Source organism: Rattus norvegicus, chromosome 18 (assembly GCF_021556685.1).
Source record: "Rattus norvegicus strain SHRSP/BbbUtx chromosome 18, alternate assembly SHRSP_T2T, whole genome shotgun sequence".
Classification (NCBI taxonomy): domain Eukaryota; kingdom Metazoa; phylum Chordata; class Mammalia; order Rodentia; family Muridae; genus Rattus; species Rattus norvegicus.
In genome coordinates, this window is record NC_141551.1 from 11,902,567 (window position 1) to 11,919,100 (window position 16,534).

General features: G+C 41.4%; 1 protein-coding gene across 1 annotated transcript in view; it reads left to right on the forward strand.

The window, feature by feature from the left end:
- The window catches only part of Dsg1 (desmoglein 1), a 30,826-nt gene extending 23,106 nt beyond the window's left edge, over positions 1-7,720 (forward strand). The window contains 4 exon segments of the mRNA NM_001432427.1: positions 268-404; positions 771-843; positions 3,133-3,341; positions 4,421-7,720. Coding sequence (NP_001419356.1) covers positions 268-404; positions 771-843; positions 3,133-3,341; positions 4,421-5,434 — 1,433 coding nt within the window. The 3' untranslated portion in view covers positions 5,435-7,720.
- Positions 7,721-16,534: the final 8,814 nt, after the last annotated feature.

Consider the following 16,534-nt stretch of genomic DNA (forward strand, 5'->3'; position numbering starts at 1 on the left):
TTCCTGAGTGATGATGGGGGGGGAAATCACCTATTTTAATTGTATGATTTTACATATGATCTCAATACTGTAAAGCAAATTAAAATTCACGGCAGTCTAGGGTTTCCAAGATCATGGTTATTTGGGGATCCAACCACTATTAATTCATTGTTCCGGTAATAGCGACTTTAAATTCAGACAGCTCAGGAACCTCATTGGACCATTGAAAATCAGAGTGTTTTCTTTCAACATGGTGCACCACTAACCCCTTACCTCTCTCTCCTTCAGTGGTTCCATTCTTGTTGATCTGCTGTGATTGTGGAGGAGCCCCTGGTGGTGGAGCTGGATTCGAACCTGTTCCAGAATGTTCTGATGGAGCAATTCACACTTGGGCCGTAGAAGGGCCACAGCCTGAACCCCATGATGTAAGTGCTAAGTCTAAGAATGAGATTTCAACAAAATCCCATCTCCGGGCGTGCCCTACAGTGATAGAAATTATTTATTCTACACAATTCGCGGTTCTTGGGCAGCTAGTGAAGAAAGAAAGAGGATTCAAATGTACCTCAAAACGCAGTAGAGATCACCAGGCAAGGCTTAAAAATGAGATTCGAAGGGCTGGGGATTTAGCTCAGTGGTAAAGCGCTTGCGTAGCAAGCGCAAGGCCCTGGGTTCGGTCCCCAGCTCTGAAAAAAAGAAAAAAAAGGGATTCTGTGATAATTTTAGAATAAAAATATACAAGTAGAGGAAGGAAAGACTCATTAAATGAGAAAATGTTGTCTCTTGTCTTCTAGGGTATAACCACCATCTGTGTGCCACAAATGCCACCTGGTAATGCCAATATTATAGAATGTATTGACAACTCAGGTAAGAAAAAGACCACTTTCCAGCAACTCAAGGGACTAAGATGGGATTTGTTTTCTCTGGTTGGGCATCTTACTGCTTAGGGTTTTTGTTTTTCTGGGTTTGGGGAAGGGTTGTGGGGGAGGGGTTGGTCTTTAAATGTGTTTTTATAATGTGTTTCCTTTTCCAATGACATATTTTTAAATTAAACGAATGGTAAAGGAAAGCCTACGTTAATTGATCTGGCATGCTAGATTTTTTTTAATATTTTTAAGATGTATTTATTTTGTGTATATGAGTTCACTGTAACTGTCTTCAGTCACACCGGGAGAGGGCATCGGATCCCATTACAGATGGTTGTGAGCCACCATGTGGTTGCTGGGATTTGAACTCAGGACCTCTAGAAGAGCAGTCAGTGCTCTTAACCGCTGAGCCATCTCTCCAGCCCCATGCTAGATATTTTAATTTTGGTTGTCAGCCTATCTATCCTTTAATAGCTGAGCCATCTCTCTGGCCCACATGCTATATATTTTAAAATCTCCTTTGATCATAAGAAAGATGATTAATTAGGCTTCTATAAATAGGAGTACCAAAATACCATCATGAATAATCTAACAGATGAAGTACTGTATATGTGCATGTGTGTGTGTGTATGTGCATGTGTGTATGTATATGAGTGTTTGTGTGTAGAGAATCTTATCCCACAGTTTGTTCAATCAGTGTTTTTAACACTAGCAACACATTTTACAGAGAAAAATATGTCCTTTCTTAGCATAAGTATAACCGTTGACCTGTAAAACATTTGTTTAAATTCTTAAACTGAAAGCAAATAGACAAAACACTTTCAAAACCTCTCAAAGCTAAGGTTGTACACACACAGGGGAGTTCTTTGCTTAATCTTAAGACAAGGTATCTACAATTATCTTGAACCAAATATCTAGACTAACTCTCAAGCAGAAGCCAGGAAGCTACTGCTGTAATAAAAAAAATAAATGAAAATAACTTATTCTTCTGTCAGTAGAAACAGTCTTACTGTTTTACTTTTTAAAAAGTAAACGTTACTTATTTCCTCAGTTTTCTCTTAGTCTTTTTAGCAATTGTTTCTTTTTTTTAATTATTTGCTTTTTATTTTGTGTATATGAGTGTTTGTCTCCTTGTATATCTGTGCACAATGTGTGTGTGTGTGTGAGTGTGTGTGTGTGTGTGTGTGTGTGTGTGTGTGTGTGTGTGTGTTGCCCTTGGAGGCCATAAGATAGCATCAAATGGTCTGGAGCTGTAGTTACGCACAGTCGTAAGCTGTTATGTGGATGCTGGGAGCTGAACCCATGTTTTCTGCAAGTACAGCAAGCACTTTAACCACTGAGCCATCCAGCCCCGACAGCATTACTTCTCTACTTTAAAGAGTCTAAAAATGCACCAGACATAGAAATGTTTCTATCTTGTAGAATTGCATTCAATAATCTGTCTTTCTTTTGTGCAACAGATCCCTGATCCCATTTTTCTTCCTGATGTGCCTATTCTTGTTAGTGGTGCCAATATTTCCCCATGCAGAAAACAGAAATTCACTGAGTCACATCCCACCACCCCACCCTACCACCCCTTCTGCTGTTGGTTCCTGAGACCCATCAGCTCATCAAACCACCAATATTATCTATGCATCGATTCTCTCCTTAAGTCTATGAAGTTTCACACAAACCCTAAAGTAGCACCAAGGGCATCAGACTCAAATTAGAGCGCTGTGCCATGCGCACCTGCCCTCCTGTGAACCCTGCTTCTGTTCACCACATTTAAATTCATTACCATTTTATTTCACTACCTCTGCATCTTGCATGCTCCTCCTCGCCCCCTTTCATAGCCAAGTACACCCAAGATAAATCCAGCAACCTGTTTTTCTCATCGTAGCTATGCCCTCTGTCTGAAATTCAGTGGCTCCTATGCCTTCTACAGGACGCCACGGGCATCCAGGAACACATCAGAAGTATGCTGATACTATTATTTAATTTTTAGAATTGGAGCTACCTGACTCAATTTGAGATCCAACTATTCAGCCCACAGATTTTTATTATCTCTCTGCACTTCTTTGGCACATCATATAGAAAAGTCTTTTAACAGATGACTAAAATTATCGAGATGGTTAATATTACTTTGTCTATTAACACTGGTTTGAAATTAACACTTTCATGATCCCTCCTCTGTGCATCATATCCATCTCTTCTCTGCTCACAATGCATACTTGAGTCAAAAAATTTATACATGATAATTTAGCTTAACCACACTAGAAAAAATTAAATTTGATGGGTTCACCGTTTGTAGGAGTTTATACAAATGAATATTGTGGCAGAGAAATGCAAGATCTGGGAGGAGGAGAAAGAACTACAGGATTTGAACTGGTGGATGGAGTTAAAACATCAGCTGCACCTGAGATATGCCAAGAATACTCAGGAACATTAAGAAGAAATTCAATGAGAGAATGTAGAGATGGGGGCCTCAATATGAATTTCATGGAAAGTTACTTCTGCCAGGTAAGGCTTTTAGCACATGCTTTTCTCTGCATCCACCTCATGCGGAGGTCTCACCAGTTCCCAAGGGCCTGGCCAGTGGTCTCCTCTTCGTGCTCAACTGTCCTTGTTTGTTGGTTAATGTGTTTGAAGCTCTGCCCTGAGCATTTTACTCTCCCGGTTAAACACTGCCAACGGCTCTATTTTGTTTATAATTTGAAGTCCAAATTTTATGATTCAGGCGCCACCTTAACAGCTCCATCTTCCCCTCAGCACCAACCTGCTTGCCTTGCCCACAGGAGACCGCTCGCCTCGGGCCTCTGATTGTTTTGATCCACTCTGAAATGTTGAGTTATGATTTGTTTGTTTGCTTGGCTGTTGTTCCCCATTGCTTCTGCTCTCCCTGCACATTTCTAGGCACCCTTCCAGAGTCAGTTCAGATATCCCCACCTCTCTGAAGCTTTAGCAGTTAATTCCTTCATTCAGAATAGAAACAAGTTTATCCCCTACTTTGTTATGTTGTTTTTCAAACACAGTTCATACATTTTATCATTGCTAGGAATGTGTTATGTTTTCATGTTAATTATGAATTATGTTTTCATTTTAATTTCAAACACATAAATTCTTTACATGATACTGACAAGTGAAAAACCTGAATACAGGATCAAATTGTTCTGTCTTGCCAAAAAAAAAAAAAAAAAAATCAAAACCCCAACCAACTTGCCTCAATGAAAGAAAATACAATGTTAGTGAACCCACCCGTCAACTCTAAATTTCCCTTTCAGAGCAAAAATAGTTCCTCCCATCAGCTCTTTTGTTCACATTACTTTTATTTCCCTCCTAAATTATGATAAGATAGATTGTGTATGGATTTTCATATATGATTTTGTTTTCAAAGTGCACTATTTAAGCAAGTTCACTCGTTTAAAGAGCAACATGTATTAGAACTATAACTAAAATAACTTCGAACTGAACTCTTTCAAGCATCTATGAAATAACTTTTAAAGCAATTCTAGTAAATATCGGAATTTAGAAACATTCATCTAATCATAAAAGGGACCTTGTTACTCTTTGTTTAATGTTCTTTGTTCTGTACAAATTAGAAGGCCTATGCGTACGCGGATGAAGATGAAGGACGTCCTTCCAATGACTGTTTGCTCATCTATGACATCGAAGGCGCGGGGTCCCCTACAGGCTCTGTGGGCTGCTGCAGCTTCATCGGGGAAGATCTGGATGAAAGCTTCCTTGATACCTTGGGGCCCAAGTTTAAGAAGTTGGCCGATATCAGCCTAGGAAAAGAAATAGACTCATACCCAGATCCCGATCCTTCTTGGCCTCCTCAGAGCACTGAACCAATTTGCCCCCAGCGTACAGAGCCCCTTGCTAGTGGACACCCACCCATCTCCCCACATTTTGGCACTACCACAGTAATTTCTGAGAACACCTACCCCTCTGGCCCTGGCATACAGCATCCTATGCAAATTCCTGATCCTCTGGGCTATGGTAATGTCACTGTGAGGGAGTCCTATACCACCTCTGGCACTCTGAAACCCTCTGTCCACTTTCATGATAACCGACAGGCTTCAAATGTGGTGGTGACAGAGAGGGTGGTGGGCCCCATCTCTGGTGCTGATTTGCATGGGATGTTAGAGATACCCGACTTGAGAGATGGATCAAATGTTATAGTGACAGAAAGGGTAATAGCACCAGGCTCAAGTCTACCCACCTCCCTAACCATTCCTAACCCTCTAGAGACCTCAAATGTAGTTGTGACAGAAAGAGTGATCCAACCAACTTCTGGCATGATAGGCAACCTGAGCATGCCCCCTGAGTTATCAAGTGCCCACAACGTGATTGTGACAGAGAGAGTGGTTTCTGGTGCCGGTGTAAGTGGAGTTACGGGCACCGCTGGAATAGGTGGGGTTGGAGGCATAGGCACCATGAGTGCTGGTGGAGTAGGTGATGGTGGCACCGGGATGAGCATGGGAGGGACAGCCACTATTGGCCACATGAGGAGTTCCTCTGACCATCACTTTAGCCAGGCAGTTGGATCTGCCTCCCCTAGCATGGCTCGAAGTCGAATCACAAAGTACAGTACAGTGCAATATACCAAGTAGTCATGATCCCAGAATACAGTTCACCACTGTCTCTGTGATTTACATCCAACTCCTGCCCTCCAAATCTAAGAGTGCAATTTACGATGCAGAGCAGGCTATAGGAGACTGTGGAGTAAGGAAGAACCACAGTGACAGTAACACACGGTAACATCACCGTGGAGAAGAGTGCTCCCTAGCAGTGGTAATTTTTTTCTTATATTAGCACTAAGGAAATAATGACAGTGAACTTGAGGTACAATCTTATCTGTGGCTATGTGATCTACAGGGTTGTCTGTGTTTTTTAATGTGTGCCCTGTAGGGTATCACCAGCATGTTGAATAAATAAAATGTGGCTACATAAATGCACTGGCTTTAAGTGGCGATTGGAAGAATTCTTCTCGCTGTTCAGAAATTAACCAAAACTGTTTCAATGTGTAGCTTGAGCTCACACAGGTGAGGAAAATCTGACATTTCCTTCGCACGTGTCTTGTCTGTTTCACAGGTAATACAAATTAAAAAGCCCTCCCACAGATTCAGGCTAAGGTTAATAGATTTCTAGCTACATGGTTATGTATATAACATACCAGTTATTCTTACTGTGGCCACACCTAAGCTCCATTAGATGGAATCCTTTCCAGATTTATAAGTATGTTCTAGGAGGAAAGCCCATAGACAGGAACAATACAGTGAGTCTCATTTGGCACAGACTGAGCCTGGATCTCAAGATGTGGTTTTAGTTAAGTCTCCTGTGGAGTCGGGGACTTTCCTGGCTCCCATGTGTTTCCTATGTATGACTTGAGGAACAGTGCTTACTGGGTGGAGAAGGGTATCGTAATCATTTTTGCCTATACCACTGTGGTTCAGGGGAAAGTTGTAAATGGCATGGCTGCCCTCACAAGTGTTAACTCTCCTCCCAAGTACAGACAAGACAGTATTATCTCTTCAGTAAGTCATACCCGTTCCTGTGCAGCTCTTTAGTGAATAAACCCATAGTTAAGATAATGTACCTAAGTTGAGCTGTTGGGAAGAAGCTCGCAGTATGGCTAAGCATTGGGGCAATTTTTCAAGGGGATCTGGGGGGGGGGGCTGTTTTTAGAACATGAAAACTGTCTTCAGTGGGAAATGTTAGAAAATAATTGTTCAGTAAAGGAAAACTATATGATTTAATGAAGTTGAAATTAGTGTCATCCTTTGAATGACTCTCTGATGTCATTTGGAAGTGATTAACCATGACCCTTTACCAGAAGTGGTGTTACTTTAGGAAAAAGTGATGTAGATACTAGGCTACTAGACAAGTCCTTTCCTTACCTAAAATGTGTCATCCACACAACTTGGAAGTTTCTCATTTTGCTTTGTTAATAATCTCTTGGCTTCTAAGCATTCTGACTTAAAGACAGTTTACAAGTTATAGTGTGATATATTTTTCTAGCTTCGAAATTTAGTAATGTGCTATTTATGATGTGTTGTTTCTGTATGTTTGCCAATTGGTGTTCCCTGGTTTACAACCTCTCAGAAGAATCGAAGCTTTCTAAGAAACAGGTACATTTATTAATGCAGGGTAGTGGAATCTTTTCTTGTTTTCAAATTCACCATTAAAATAGGCTAAAGTAAAATGCTGTGTTTATATGGCATATAAGAATGGGGAAAATACTATCCCTGAGTTGTGAATTGTATACAACTTTTAAAGATATATTCATCACCTTACCATCCATTTCTCAGGGTGTCACAGAATCACAGCATTTATCAAAGACCTAGGAGCAATTGGTTGCTCCAGCAAGAGCTACTTTGTTCTATATGAGTGGATACAGTGGATATTAAAGGCCACAATATGTCAAATTTTAACTGTATAGAACATGTAAAGTTTTGCTAACATGTAGCAAGCCAAAATGCAGAGGTATAAATAAAGTCACTCAAAGGAGTCCTTCTTTTATTGTGCTCGAAAATTTAGGGTAATGCATTGAGGATATGGTTTGGTTTTTGATTTTTCGCCTACTGGTTTCTTTTGCTTTTGGAGATAACTCAAAAGGTATTTGTTGAAATATACTTGAAGATGCCTAGGTTTGGAAGTTTGAACAGATAGAAATAATTAATATAGTTTTCCTTCTTTCTTTTTTCATTCCTTCATCCAAAGGAAAGTGTACTTTTGCCTTAGTGTGCTATAACCTTGCTATATCTTTGCTTAGATGTCTGATGAATCCCAAATACTTTTTTCATTGCCTAACAAGTGGTAATATGACGATCTTTAATAAATGTGATCATCATTCATCAGTTATATAAGACCTGGGAAAATAAAACTTTGAACGAAGAGCTTGTCTTCCTTCTTCCTGGTATAGTTAACTTCCGACCAAACTATTTCTTCCCAGACTGTACGATGTGCCCTGTTTAGTCCTGCATTTTACAGTGCTGTTTTGTAAAAACACATCATCGTATCACCGAAAGGCAGTTGCTCACCAATACCCTTTAGGCAGGATTTTGCTCCTCTCTTACCGTGCTGCAATCTGAACTACGAGTGTTATTCCACACATATAGGAGAGAGATGAAATCCTTTCACAAATAAATAGCAAAGTTTGTGATTCATAAACCAGGTTGAATCTCAAAGCAACACAAGCAAAGGAAGAAGTAAATACTACCATAATGTTATTCATATGTGTTTTGAAAATAAAGCAAGGGGTTGGGGATTTAGCTCAGTGGTAGAGCGCATGGCCCTGGGTTCAGTCCCCAGCTCCGAAAAGAAGAAAAAAAAAAGAAAAGAAAAGAAAGCAAGATGCAACATCTGGATTTGTGAAGAGGGAGTCAATATGTCACAAATGCTTTATTGTTGAGCATAAATCAAATGACACTCAGCTGATTTTGACATATAACTCCCAAAATGTCTGTTGTATGCTGTTTACCTCCATGTACAGTGTAATAGGTGGACAGAATTTTAATCATGCATCTTTAAAAACCACACTTCTATATTGAATGGATGTTTTCAGTTATATTTACTTCTGAATTCACGCCAAGATTTGGTTGACAACCAATATGCCTTACATAACTTTAATAGAACCTTTAAAACATTATAGTCTCCTTTGGAAAGACATTGGAAATCCAAGTAAACACTCAAGTCCTTAGCACACTTTCCCATGTGTTTAATAAGCCCTAACCCTTGGGATAGTTCTGGTATTTATAGGATCCACTGCACATAGCTCTCGGATGTTTATAATGTGGCTTTCCACACTACAATCACCAAAACTCAATCTGCCTTCTACCTCCAGATCTCATTTGGTGTTAGGATGAAGCTTGAGTAGATCAACCTACCATGCACCGAGTACTTTGAAACACTGAGTAATTTATTGTTTGATTCTCTATATCCCCTCCGTTTTAGTTGTATTTGCATAAACACTCTGACCAAAATGTACTTACCTTAACTTATATTTTTACACAGTTCCCCAAGCACTTTAAATTCTCATAACCACCTTTCGCAGTGTTCGAAGCAAAGGTGATTTCTTTCTACCATAAACGTTTGGGGATGGTTCGGCTGCTAGTTCCTTGCTTCATCATCTGTTGACTATTTTAAGACAGTTGGTAATTTCTGAATAGTTGTGTTTCTAACCATAAACTGATTGGCATGCCTCTACTGTCTTTCTAGAATTAAAAGCTTGGAGAGATTTTAGATTAGAAGAAATAATTAAGATTTATTGAATCCAGTTATAATTTTAATTCCATACTCAGGGAGACGACAATTTTGCTGTCACAATATTTACATACATTTTCATTCTCCTCTTAGCTTCTGCTTATTCTGTGTTACTGGCCGACCTCCTCTTCCAAATGTCTCCTAGAGACACCACAGAGGAGACATATGGATGAAAATAGTAATAGGGTTTGCCTTTTAAACTTCTTCAGAGACAGTGTTTCCTATTTACAGATGTATTTCTGTAATGAGAATGCTAAAACAGCAATAAAGCAGGAGTTAGGCTTAATCGTGTTGCACATCGTCCCTTCAGCCCCTGGCATTTTCTGGGAACCTCATAAATGAGAGTATTAGCATGGCAGACAGTGAAGGTGCCCTAGATCCTGCATCCCTGTCATCTATACTTTCACCTCAGCAACTGTAAGCCTATGAGGTGGTCCTCAGGAACTACCCCAGGATCCCATTGAAATTCCTTAGCAACCATTTAAGACAATAACTTCATAATCAACCCAAATCCTGCCTATCGCCACTGTAAAAACCATGGTGTAATCTGTCCTCGAGAAGCCCATACCCATCGTCTCTGCTGTGCCTTGTTCTTTCCCTCAGTATCTCTGTCTGGGAACTGATGTTCTTAAATCTATTAAAAGCCATCTTTCAATAAACTTCTGTTCTGCTTCTCACTGGTTCATGTTCAAGTTGCTTTCTGTGACAAAAATCAATGATCAGGCTTTGTCCAAAATGAGCTCGCTAAGGAGAAAAGGAATCTCAGGATGCTGTGGGTATGAGCAAGGAACAATGCCTCCAACTTTCCTTTGCCTCTCTGACCTGTGCCATTGGCAAATCTATGGAAGGCGTTTTATGTTGAAACCACAGTATCCTGCCCCTGGCCCGACAGACTGGGGGGCACCTCATAATAAAGGATACTTTCGCTGCAATTTCAAGAGTTGCCATAGTCTTTCCTTATCTGTTTAGTTTCAGTTTTTATGTCTTTCACTATACTAATTAAAATAATAATGGGGTTCATTATGATATATGTGTGTGTGTGTGTGTTTTTCAATCGTATTTAACCCTCCTCCCATTACCCTCTCTAGCCCCAATCCCATCCTCACTAATCTCCTTCTCCTCTACTTCCTTTCTACTGTCTTTTTTTAAAGATTTATTTATTCATTATATATAAGTACACTGTAGCTGTCTTCAGACACACCAGAAGAGGGCATCGGATCCCATTACAGATGGTTGTGAGCCACCATATGGTTGCTGGGATTTGAACTCAGGACCTCTGGAAGAGCAGTCGGTGCTCTTAACCACTGAGCCATCTCTCCAGCCCTTCCTTTCTACTTTCATGGTGGTGTGAGTGTGAGAGTGTGCTGAGTGTGCATGAGTGTGCTGAGTGAGTGTGTGAGAGTGTATGTGTGTGAGTGTGTGTATATGAATGTGTGTGAGAATGTGTGACTGTGTGTGAGACTGTGTGTGTGAATGAGTGTGTATCCGTGAGTATGTGCATGTGAGAGAGTGTGTGTGTGTGAGTGTGTATGTATGATTATGTGTGTGCATGTATATGAATAAGTATGAGTGTATATGTGTATGAGTGTGTGAATGTGTGTGTGGGTTTGAATGTATATGTGTGAGTGTGCTTATGTATGAGCATGTGTGTGTGTGTGTGTGTGTGTGTGTGTGTGTGTGTGTGTGTGTGTGTTGTCCCAGTGTGTTTTTCATTAGGATTGGCACTATGAGCTTAGGTGAGGTCTGTTTACAGGAGTGTGGGCCCTTTACTGATGACTGTGCAACTGAAGAAATTATCTCTACCCCTCCCATCAACTATTAAGTATATATAAATCCTCTTGTATTGGGGGGGGTGATGGAAGGGACCTCACATGCCCCTCCCCCTTCCATGACAGACTGTTGACAGGCCCAATCTTTTCCAGATCTTGTCACTGTAATTATAGCTGCTATGAGTTCAAGAGTGCAGTGGCTGTCATGTCTGGAAGTCACTGTTTTATACCATTCCCTGCCACCCACTCCTCCTTCTCCTCCATTCTTCCCACCTCTTCTGTGGTGTGATGTTCCCCGAGCCTTGAAGGGAGTGATACAGGTATCCTGCTTATGACTAAGGATCCAACAGTTCCATTACCAGTCCTTTGACCAGTTTTGAATCTCTGCAGTCACCACTGACCACTACAAAGAGAAGCTTCTCTGACCAAAGCTAACACAGCACTATGCGGACATAGTTACCTAGCATATAATTCCAGGGGTTCATTTTGCCTATTTAGCATAACAAAAGCAGTTTTGCACTAGGTCCTGTGAAGGAGTGTCTTGGAGTATCTAAAAGGTCTTGAGGACAATCTGTGTACTGTTTCATTTGCCTCAGAAATAGGGTATAGATAGCCCTAAGGGGATTTCTCTCTCTGGTGTCAGTGGCACTCGTTAAACACTATGACTCTCTGGGCAGAAGACAAAGACATGCAAGCAAACAGCAGAGCAGAGCAGAGCAGCTGAAGAGCCATTGAGAAAATTCACCAACAACGCTTCTTATAGATGCTGGACAGTGTTTCTTATAGATGCTGGACAGTGCTTCTTATAGATGCTGGGCAATGCCATATATAGATTTTGGGCAAACCCACAATGATGTCAGCACTGGCAGGAGCAGAAACACGCTTCCAAGTTAGATCCTGCAGTGCCTAGCAGTGCTTTTCTGAGCTCTCCATCCAAAAAAAGCCATGAGTCTTGGTGTTGCCTCAGCAAGGAATTTTGGGATAAGCCAGAGTAGAGCAGAGTTGGAGTTCAACGGAAGACTTTTCAACAGATTTCAAAATGGGGGCTAACAGAAGGAGAAGTGCTCATAAAAGAGTAAGAGATACCATGGAGGTTTCTCAACGGACAGTCAGGATTTAGCAGTATGTGGGGACTTCTCAAGGAAGAGTTGAGGTTCAGTATCTCTAGAGGCACTGATGTTGGTGGCTTTTGAGGTTGTATGTCAAAGGTCTGCTGGGAAGCCTTGGTTTCAGGAGGAAATGAAAAAAAAATGGTTTTGGAAAGTTGTAGAGTATTTCCTGACCAGCATTAGATGTTTTTATAACTGGTGTGGTAAAACCCTAGACTCTGGGGCTGCAAGAGAATTGCCTTTATTATAAACAGAGCTTTAGTCTTATGAGATTCCCAGAAAAATGTCTGAGAAGACCATGAGGACACAGTCCAGGTCAGCCAGGAAAACTTAAATCTCATTGGAAATTGGCTTGAGAAAAAGTTAAGAAGAATAAGAACATTACATTGATCAAAATATATGGAAATGCCAAGTGTGGTGCATGCCTTTAAAGATGCCACTTTCTGGCCATGTACTTGATGGCTGAATTCAAATAAAGCATGAGAGAGCTGGCCCTGCCACTTACCTGCTGGCTGATGGTAAGGGTGAGGGAGGAAGAGATTCCCTCTCCCTCTCCCCTACCACACCTGAGGCAAATAGGAGAGCTGGCCCTGGGGTCCTGAGGGTGGAAGAACTGGCCCTGCCTTTTGCTGCCTGTGACATTAGATGTGCTAGCAGGGCAGCGTGGTAGAGCTTGCTCTGCTCAGGAGAGCTGGTGGGCTAACCCAGGCTGAGATGTAGGGTTCTGAGTTGACCCACCCCGACCTCTACCACATTGTTGAGTTACTGGAGTATAAGAAGAGGCTAGCCTTACACATCCAAAGATGCAGGATCTCCATGACACAGGGCAACAACAGAATATACGAGAGAAGTCCTGGTGGGGATCTGGTATTAATAGTATAGCAGAAGCCTCAAACCAGACCAATGGCTTAGTGCAATGAAGACCAATGGCTTAGTGCAATGAAGACCAATGGCTTAGTGCAATGAAGACCAATTGCTTACTGCAATGAAGACCAATGGCTTAGTGCAATGAAGACCAATGGCTTAGTGCAATGAAGACCAATGGCTTAGTGCAATGAAGACCAATGGCTTACTGCAATGAAGACCAATGGCTTACTGCAATGAAGACCAATGGCTTACTGCAATGAAGACCAATGGCTTACTGCAATGAAGACCAATGGCTTACTGCAATGAAGACCAATGGCTTACTGCAATGAAGACCAATGGCTTACTGCAATGAAGACCAATGGCTTACTGCAATGAAGACCAATGGCTTACTGCAATGAAGACCAATGGCTTACTGCAATGAAGACCAATGGCTTACTGCAATGAAGACCAATGGCTTACTGCAATGAGCACATGCAAGGCAAGAATGGTGGACAAAAGGGTATGGTATGGGACACACTGTAAAACACTACAACTTCCACACAAGAATTTTTTCTTTTGCAGGGGAGGTTGCAAGGGTAGAAGGTGGGTATGGAGGGACAAGGAGAGAAGTGGGATTGGAATGCATCGTGTGAAATGCACAAAGAATCAATAAAAAGTTAAATTTTAAAAAGGAGGGGCTGGAGAGATGGCTCAGGGCTGAAGGGCACTGACAGCTCTTCCAGAGGTCCTGAGTTCAATTCCCAGCAACTACACAGTGGCTCACAACCATCTGTAATAGGATCTGATGCCCTCTTTTGGTGTTTCTGAAGACAGCTTTTATATATGGAAAAAGGAGAGGAAAGGTCACTCTTAGCTAATAGTTTCAGAGGCTTCAGGCCATGGTTACTTGGTCCTGTTGCTTGGCTTGTGACCAAGCAAAGCATCATGACAGACACAGTGGTAGAGTCTGCTCACCGCACTGTGGTCCAAAAACAAAGAGATAGAAATCGACAGGCACCCAGGTATACAGGTGTGCAGGTACTCAGTGCGCCCTCCCAGGCCACTCCCTAGATAAACTAGACCCACTCCCTATAGGCTGTATCACCTGCCAGTCACATCACCATCTAGGAAATGGGCCTTTAACATACATACTTTTGGAGGATATTTAAAATAAAAACGTAAAAACAATATCTTTAAAACTACCTAAATAATGAGATAAATTTTATTTAAAAAAAAACTTCTAAAGCTTTCCACACGTTTACTGCAATAAAAGAGAAGAAATATTTCCTCTACAATGATATATGTCAAACTAATCCTCCATCTTTGCTCTACTCATGATGGATATGTAATTTTTAGACTGCCCTCTTGGTTCTTAGGGCAAGAAGAGGTCAGCCTTTGCAAAGAAGCTATGAACTTTACGGTTCTCAGGCACGGATAGCATTATTCCACACGACCAGTTAACAGATTAAGTCCTGTATGCAACATCTACAGTTGGAGCTGGGACTTCATTGCCCTCACAATGAGCTGCTTCCAATACAAAGAAAAGGACAAACATGAGCCTGGAGGAACATTTCACAGGGAGAATGCAATTCACAGAAAGCCTGGAGCCTGCCTTCCCTGGAAAGACTGTCCTGTGAAGCCTGCAAGGACAAGAGACAAGATTCTCGGGAGACACATGAAGTGCTTTACGTGTCAGGACAGCCACGAACAGGTTAAAAGCAAAGAAAATCTCAGATAGCAGGTGAAAACTGTCAGGAAGGATTCCATGAGTGAGAATAAAAATAAGAAATAAAACCTACATTTAGTTACTTTCATTCAAAGTATGTTAATGTGTAGGAAAACAGCACATCTACACCTGGTGCCATAGAGCTTGACAAACATAAAATAGGTTAAAGGTTAGACATACTAGAAAGTTGAAAAGAATTACTGCTCAGAGGAGGATCTAACATCTCCGAGCTTTGCTACATAAATAGATCTAATTTAATCTCCTGGAAAAATAGAAGAAGAAATTTGTAATTAGGAGTAATTCAATAACTCTCTCAGAAAAACCGGAGCAGGTGAGTGGCACTGGTGGAACCAGGTGGAAATGTCACATCACCCTGCTGTCACCCTGGCATAGCATACTTAACTGCAGACAAGGATCTAATCTAACAACTGTCAATAGAGTGGAATGCACAATTTAGGATAGGCTTTCAAAATACGAATACACTGTGACAGCAGCACTGCAGACCTGATAATGACAACCAGTGAAGGCATCGGGGACTTTCAGGAAAAGATGGCAGAGCCCATGCATTTAACCCTGCCCGGTTCCAGGAAGCCAAATAAAAATAGGACGCAGAGTAAGAATTGGGGAACAATCCCGCCTCTCAAGGAACATGCCTCTGACCAAACGCGCATGCAACACAAAGAAGGTATCATACATCTTAAGGAAGTCTACATTCGAACTAGGAAAAAAGTATGTCCAATTTTTTGTTTGTTTGTTTCAAGTCAAATTCTTGTCTTTTACATTTTTATTTATATGCTTGTGAGTCTGCGTGGGTGTGTATGCAGTGGGTCCATACGCCATTGCTTACAGAGGCCAGTAGAGGGCACAAGTACAGTTACAGGAATTGTGGTTCTCTAAGTGCGCTACGTAGATGTACACATCCAAACTCCAGCCCTCCTGGTTTCCAGGTGAGCATTCTTCACTGCTGCACCACCTTTCCAGACCATTCCAGTCTTTTGATAATGTCATCTAAAGATCCTTGAAGCCAGGGGTGTTGGCTCACACTGCAATCTCAGCACCTGGGAGGTAAAAGCAGGTGATTCCTAAAAGTTCAAGGCCAGCCTGGTGTATTTAGCAAGTTTCAAGTCAGCCAAAGCTACATAGTGAGAGCTTGTCTCAAAACAAAAACACAAGCAAAGTTCAAGCTCTAGGGCCCTGAAACTCTAATTTTAAAAAATTAGACATGCATAGAAACCTCACACTGTTTTAAGTAAGCTCACATTTGTAAATTGGACCACATTTGTAGTGACCCTCAGCCTTATGCATCCAGTGAGTGTACCTGGTAGTTTCAGTTTGCAGTTGTAGTTCAGAATCGATGCCATCTGATTGTCTATCTGCCTCCAAACCAGTACCGTGAAACCTTTGTGAGATTTCATATTGACTGTCAACTTGACAGGTTTTAAAATCACCCAGAAGACAAGCCTCTAAGCATGTGAGGAAAGATTACCTACGGCAAATTAGTTGAGATTGCAGGAGCCACCATAACTATGGGCTTCCCCATTCTACAGACTGGAATATAGAGGAGTCCAGGACTGAACATGAAGGAGAAAGACAGCTGAGCACAAGTATTCTTCTCTCCACTTCTTGATTTTGGACGACATGTAAGAGCCACATCAAGTACCTGTTGCCATGACTTCCTCCCTGTGATAGACAGTGTCCCCTCAACTGTAAGCTGAATTAAACCTTTTATCTCCTCAGCTACCTCTTGCCAGACATTTTACTACAGCCGTAAAAAAAGTAACTTATATAATCCTAAACCCAAGGTGACAATATCAGGCGTGGGACCTTCAAGAAATGATCGACATAGTACATGGCTTCCATGTATGAGATTTTTACTCTAACAAAGACAGGCTCAAAGAAGCTCATTGACTCTTCCACCACAAAAGCAAACAGCAAGAAAGTGTCATCTGTAGGACAGAAAATGAGCTTTCAACACACAGAATCTGCCAATGTTGTGGT